This window comes from Aegilops tauschii, chromosome 6 (assembly GCF_002575655.3).
Source record: "Aegilops tauschii subsp. strangulata cultivar AL8/78 chromosome 6, Aet v6.0, whole genome shotgun sequence".
Taxonomy (NCBI): domain Eukaryota; kingdom Viridiplantae; phylum Streptophyta; class Magnoliopsida; order Poales; family Poaceae; genus Aegilops; species Aegilops tauschii.
In genome coordinates this window covers 319,668,705-319,675,898 of record NC_053040.3, presented here as the reverse complement: position 1 = coordinate 319,675,898, position 7,194 = coordinate 319,668,705, and the positions used below count along the sequence as shown (strand labels likewise).

At 42.7% G+C, this 7,194-nt stretch overlaps 1 protein-coding gene and 1 non-coding gene across 2 annotated transcripts; both read right to left on the bottom strand.

Moving 5' to 3' along the window:
* Positions 1-438: 438 nt before the first annotated feature.
* On the bottom strand, positions 439-1,093 carry LOC109776042 (uncharacterized). The gene has a single exon (XR_006665423.2). It is a non-coding gene; the product is annotated as an uncharacterized protein (transcript).
* Positions 1,094-2,394: 1,301 nt separating this feature from the next.
* On the bottom strand, positions 2,395-6,235 carry LOC109776041 (protein MIS12 homolog). Its single transcript, XM_020334728.4, has 7 exons — positions 5,925-6,235; positions 5,763-5,826; positions 5,157-5,276; positions 3,862-3,954; positions 3,643-3,781; positions 2,923-3,057; positions 2,395-2,829 (listed from the first exon to the last, which is right to left on the bottom strand). Exons 1-7 carry the CDS (start codon positions 6,047-6,049, stop codon positions 2,762-2,764), a joined length of 744 nt encoding a protein of 247 aa, XP_020190317.1. The 5' UTR covers positions 6,050-6,235; the 3' UTR covers positions 2,395-2,761.
* Between the last annotated feature and the right edge of the window lie 959 nt (positions 6,236-7,194).

The window sequence follows — 7,194 nt, the reverse complement described above, 5'->3', positions numbered from 1 at the left end:
CCTAACAAATCACTAATTGTGTTGCAAAGAAAAACAATAAGAGTTCACTGAAGTTCCAGCTATGCATTCCCTGTGTTTATTTGCGATGATGATAATTGGATTTCCCAGTGCAAAATCACTGCTGATCAAAGAGATCTGCTAATTAAGGTGTCCCACTAGACTAAAGTCTCCAATAAAATGGCTAAAATTGCATACCAATACAACTATGGTCAAAGAGATTTGGGACTTAAGTATCCCTAGTAGCCTAATGTTTTCAATAATAAAATCAAACACCATCTATGCAAGATAAACACACAACAGCAAAAATTGAAGCTAATTTATTGTCATAGCATCAGCTCATTCCCAACACAGCCACAATTGAGCAGAAATAACATAGCACCAATCCATAAACAATCGTACTATTAAAGAGAACCTCGCAGAGATGATACTAATCAAGGATAATTTAAGGCACTTGCATATATTAACCAAACAACACGAGATCCAAGGGCAGCGCAGCAGTACGATGCTTAGATTGATCACCGAAAGGTCTCCAGATGCCTCGGAATAGTTTCACCTCACCCATAATAACCTAACTAGATAGACCACCAGCACCATATCGACAGAACGACCTCCCAGCTTCATTACTAGTACCGGAAGACGCCTCGATCAGGCCAGATCGGAGTCGTCGAAGTCGGCGCCGTCGAAGGTGTTGAAGAAGCCGGCGAAGGGGAGGGGGCCCCGCGCCTCGTTCCCGCGGCCGCCCATGCGGTGGGAGTGGAGGAGGTCCCCCTCGTCGTCGTCGTCGAGGAAGCCGGCGCCGGCAGCGCTGCGGGGGGAGTCGTCGATGTCCATGAGCGTGGTGATGGCGTCGTCCTCCATGGCGGCGGCGGCGGCGGCGGCGGAGCGCGGGGAGATCGGGGCGGCGGCGGGGACGTAGCGGATAGGGTTTTGGCCGGGCGTGCCGGGGTGGTGGCGGGGGTGATGGGGCGTCGGTGGGCCGCGCGGGGTGCGGAGCAGCCTTTGGTGCCGGGGCGTCCTGGCGTCCATCTTGTGGGTTGCGGCAGCTATTAACCTGGCGTGGCTGGCGTGCGAGGGTTTGGAGATCTGTGCGTGCGTGCGTGCCTTGCTGGCCCACGGCTTATTTTTATATGGACGGACGGAGACGCTGCGTTTTCCTTTCGTTTTCCGTTTCTTCGGAAGAGACGACGGTGTTCTTCCGCTGCCGGGACGTCGCCTCTTTGAACTTTTTTTTCAAAAAAAAAACTTTCAATCTATTCATCTTCAATCATGGCAGTATAAAGAACAACAAAGATAATAAAAATTACAACCATGTCCTTGGACCACCTAGCGACGACTACAAGCATTGGAGCGAGCCGAAGGCGTGCCACCGTCATCGCCCCTCCCTCACCGGAGTCGGGCAAACCTTGTTGTAGTAGACAGTAGGCAAATCGTCGTGTTAAGGACCAGCACACCAGAGTACTAGCAACCATCGCCGATGAAGAAAGTCGTAGATCAGAAGGATCAAACATGTAAACACCTAAACGAAGACCGGATTCAAATAGATCCACCTAAGACCAGCATCGACCGAATCCCGCAAGATCCTACGGAGACAAACCTCCACACGCCCTCCGACGATGCTAGACGCACGAGCGGGACGGGGATAGAACATGGGAGACATTATTCTTACGAAGGGACATCGCCGCCGCCACACAGCCCCAACCAAGACGCTGTCTCTAACAAGAACGAGAACGCGGTCCCTCCTGCCGATGGGGGCCGAGATCCTCTGCACCTCCATGGTCTAGAGGCCATAGGAGATGGGACAGACCGGCGGCGGCGGCGGCGGGAGGAGAAGAGCTTTTCTGCCTCTTGAACCTTGTTTCTTCGACTTTGCCCAGATCTCAAATTACATTCCCTAAAGTGTCAAAATGCTCTTATATTACGGGACGGAGGGGGTACCATATTGGATGTGTGTCTCCCGGTTTCAATCAAAAAATGTAAAAGAAAGTAAGTCCATGTGTGTACACTAAACAAACAATTATCTAAAAAAAAATAGAGTAGTAATCATTTGTGGCCTAAAGAAACAATAAGTGGATAGCCGATAATACTATTTTCCTTGCTCTTTCATTTTTGCAAATGTCATAATGATCATACTAGTTTCCAAGAAATTATGCCGGTGCACAAGATACGAGTCATTTATGTTAACGGGTAAAAAAGCATAGAAGAGCCATACGCAATATGGGATAATGGCTGCAACGAATTGCAGAAAATTCGCATTAGAGACCTCCAGTCTATTTTCATCAATTCCACTTCAGTTACTTCTTTCCACTGAGACATAAGTACAAAGAAAACAGCTCCAAGAAAAGGATATGAATCTACAGCAGCCCAAAACGCCACAAAGAAGAAACCCAACACAAAGGAGCATTGAACAATTTTTTATACAAACAAAAAAGTTGTATTCGACAGGAACACACCCAGGGAGAGTCTACTGCAGATCTTTCTATTTGTTTATCTCAATTGCGTGCAGCGGCAACAATGGTAGACGGATGGGATTAAGCACTAGAGATCTTACAGAATGCTGGAAACTGGAGAGTGCTACTGTGCTAGTGGTCTTTTGAGTCTGGAGAGACAACATATGTATACATGCTGACATGTACATACAGCTGTTCTGATAGAGCTGCAGTTCAGGTAGCTAGCGAGAGGGTAGCTTGACAACATTACAGGGGACTTTGTAGTACATGGGGGCGGTTGACATCCTCATATTGCAAACCCCCACAACACACGTTTACTCCTTCCACGAGTCATTCACAGCCGCGTTCACCTCTTGCATGTCCTCGGTGCTAGGAGCGGAACCTGTGAGACAGGGTGGTGAGATTAAAGTCTGTGCCATAGATACACACGATAACAACGAAGAGATCCAGAGGAAAATGACGGTGGAACCCTTACCCGGTGCTAAACGCTTCTGGTCTCTAAGACAATTGACGTTCCAAACATTTTGGCCCACCATGGCCTCAAGCTCAACCTTTTTCCTTTTCATAACCTTCATTTTCTGGTGCAATTTTGGTATCGTGTTCGCAATAGCTGCAGGTTCAGGGCAGTTGAGTAGGCATACATTCTGAACCAGAGATAATTGAGCAGAAGCAGTGCTTCTCGAATAGTAGCTAGCAGCACTATCTAGACCAAGTTTAGATGTAGGGATATGATCTTTGTGATTTCTGCCAAGCATACTGTTAACCATGTTCAGCTGTATTTATGCTAGATGCAAAAAGGATAGAACATTGCCAGACAAAAACTGAAAAAGTCATAATTAAGTGTGAGAACCATCTGGTTGCTAAAGCTAACACGTCAGAGCAAAAAGTTCAACAGACGACCAAAGGTTGATGGTCTATTGAATTGTTGCTCATAAACAAATAACAAATGGCTAACACTGATAGGTGCAGCACTTACTACCAAATTACTAATTAGTATCTCGATGGTCTAACAAGGAGATAGGGAAAGAACATTGACTTCAGGGCTTAAGGTGATAAGACTATGATAACAAATAATATCTGGTGTGGTTTCACACAATAACCCTTCACTAATCATCTGAACTGGTGAGTGGCCAAATAAACAATTCAATAAATTGAAGTTTCTGATTATTTTGAGAATTAAATATTTAATGCACACCTTGTATATTCTCCTGAACAGATTTGTCTTCAAACAATTTCAGTACTTCAGCGATAGAGGAATTGAGGTTACTCTTGTATGTAGTTTGCCTTTCCAAGGAAGAAATTTCTCTTTGAAGTTCTTCAGATTCCTTGTTAGCCTAATTAAACAACGGCAGAGCATGTTAGATTAAGTGTAGATAATATTAACAAGCAAATTCTTTACGAGTAAAGTACTTACATCTGCCAGTTTTTTTCTCAAAGAATTAAGTTCTGCATCCAGTTCTGAATCAGAATTCCCATCTTTATGCAACACCATTGCAGAAGAATTATCCTGATGAAGAAAATATATTATAATTATACTCATTTACATGCCTCTTGCTTTTTGAAATGCAGGTTGTAAAGTAAATATAAAATAATGCATGGCTTCAGTGAAACAAAATGTGCACAAACATGTAATTTATTGAGTACCGTATTGCAAGCAAACTTTGACCTTAAGCTTAACTATATGTTTCACGCTGATTCCGTTTGGTAGATATAAGAACTGAACTGAGGACGAGACTTACCAGAAACTTTGTTCTGTACCATAATATCAAACTGGAAAGTCGATGGTTATGAGTTAGTCAGTTAGTTGTATTAAACTTCTACTCCCTCCTTTCCAAAATAGATGACCCAACTTTGTACTAACTTTGTACTAAAGTTAGTACAATGTTGAGTCATCTATTTTGGAACGGAGGGAGTATTTCCCTACAAACAGTTTAGTAAAATGGTGTAATTGATACTGAATAAATCTATATTTGCCTGTAGGGCATCTAGAATCGAAATCTAAGTGCAATAATTTCGACAAAGATGGATAGAAAACAGAATTGCACTAATATATGCTAAGCATATCAAAGAAAAAGGTACTATCCTATTTCAGTACAACGGCCAACGAATTAATGATGTGCATTAGTCGGGCAATTCAAAATAAGACATCAATAAGAAATGTCCAGATATATTTTGCCCTGAGGTTCAGAAGGTATTGCTGATATTAGTATTTATCATATTACTTCCTAGTTGAACGTAATGTACACCAAGGGCACTTAGAAAAACTGCACTTGAATAATATCATGAGCTACAACATAGGTAAAGAAAAGCTCAAGCTTTCGTAGCCAAAACAAAGCCTAAAAGTCAGAAATGATGGAATGTTAATCACTGTAGAGTAGAGAGCAGAAGTCAAATTCTCTAATTAGCTTACAAAATAGTTCAAGCCTGACTGGTATTAACTGTGCACAACTTTTATCTTGAAAGGTTTCCTTATCAATTGCTGAGTCAACTGAATGAAATGTTTTTTCACAAACGGGTGAATCAATATAAGATGAGGCATCAGTTTCCACATTATGTATCCCCAAGACGAAAAGTATCTTTAAAATGATCTATAGTGAATCATGCGAAACAGGGGTGAGAATTGAGTGGATTAATTCTAAACCTAGAGTGTTGGGTCAAATTGAAAATTCTGGCATGCCAAAATTTATTACTTTGAGATAAGAGACATACATCTTCAGGTGCCACAAATCCTTCAGGTACGGTTAAACATTTCCGAAGGCAATACATCTCCCAATTGTTCATTCTCTTGTCCAATACATCCTTTACCAAGTGGTGAATTTCATTTACTCCCTAAGACAAAAATCATCACAAAGTCCATAATTTCAGATGTTTCCAGCAGACAAGAAAATATACAGAACATTTAATCATATGAAAGAGTGTTACATAGGCAAAATAAATCAGTTTTTAACTATCCTAAAGGATGCTGTAGGTAAAACCAGATGAATTATAGGTCGAACCTAAAGTTAATATGAGGATTGTTCTAGCTGTTTCAAACTTCCAGTCAGTAATCATTTTACTTTCAGAAATTGTGAATAGTGTCTGGTATCAAATGTGTGACAAAGAAGACCTCATTCCTGGCACAATAAAGTGCCAAGACACTGTTTGCAGAACAAAGTAATATCCAGTTTGCTACAGAAAGGGATCACCAAGCATGTAAATATAAGTTATATATCCTCTACACCTGAAAGACGCATCTACTTAGGCAGTGCCCTTAGTCCTCCAAAATTCTGAAGGAGGGTTCGGTTCTATTGGATCCCGAGGTCGGAAGAAACCTACCGGTTTCAGCTCCTCGGCCTTATTGGTCGCCGTGGCGGCGCCGACCGCCGTGGGGGCGCCTTCCCTGTAGAATGACAGCGAAAGGGCAAAGTTAACAAAACCGGTAGGCGGCAAAGGGGGGCGAAGCGAGCTGGTGTTGCGGAGAGGGATCCGAGGCGTAACTGGAGGCAGTACTCGAAGGCCTGGAAGCAGACGTCGTCGACGAAGTTGAGGACCTCGTTGATGAAGGTCTGAGGGCTCAGTCCGAGCGCCGCCTCCGCCGCCGAGGTCTCGCCGTCCCCTTCCATGCCTCCCGTTGCGGCCCCTCTAGACTAGCGGGCGGCGGCCTTGAATCGTGGCGGCGCGTGTGCAGCTGTGAGAGGAGAGGCGGCTGATTGGACTGGAGACGGGAGTATTGACTGGCTCGGGCTCCGGCGCCGGCGCGGCGGTTTCGTTCAAATTTTGCGCTGGCCGCTGCCGCCTATTTGGGCGAAAACTTAGGTACCCCTCTCAAAAAAACTTGGGAAATTTTAGGCGATCCGTCCTGTGACGCACCGCGCACTCGCTCGTATGGGCCGGCCCATATCCTGGTCCTAAGACGGGTTTCTTTCGTTGATTTGTTCGGTTCTAGAGTAAACCCAGGGAGCTCCTATTTACCGCATACTGCGGCCAATAGTTGGAGCGACGCACACAGGTGCCTCACTGGGCCGGCCCATTAGAAGACCACGCGCGCATCACCAAAAAAAGAGAGATGTAAAAGTAGAGAGGCCGCGAGGATTCGAGGTGAGTGCAGCACACCACTGGACCAGACGGGTGTGGTGTAACTGATGGTAGGTAGCGTGAATATTATAAGAGCTCAAAGCCGCGTTCGCATATGAAAACATTTTTGGAAAAAATCATAACATTTCCTAAAAGAACGCGGTTTTATTTTTGAAATTATGAATACTTTTTAAAACAGGTTCATTTTTTTGAAAATGAAGAACAATTTTTTTTTGAAATGGCACTTTTTTTTAAACGGCAACATTTTATGAAGTTCCAAAACCAAGTCAGAAATGCAAACAAATTTTGAAACTCCTGAACAAAATTCGAAACACAAAACATTTTTTGAAATTTGTGAACAATTTTTGAAATTCCAACATTTTTTGGAAATCCTAAAAAAATGAAAACGTGAACATTTTTTCTAAATGAGAATATTTTTAGAAAAGTTGTGAAAACATTGAACAAAAACACTCCGAACAACTTTTGAAACCAAGAACATTACTTGAAATTTCCGAAATATCTTTGAAAATGATTTTTTAAAATCACGACCATTTTTTAAAAGCACGAATATTTTTATGAATTTCTGAATAATTTTCTAAACATGAACTTTAAAAAAATGAAGTTGAAAATGAAATATAAGCTAAAAAAGAAACTAAAAAGGAAAATAAAAGGAAAAAGAAGCATAAAAATGAAA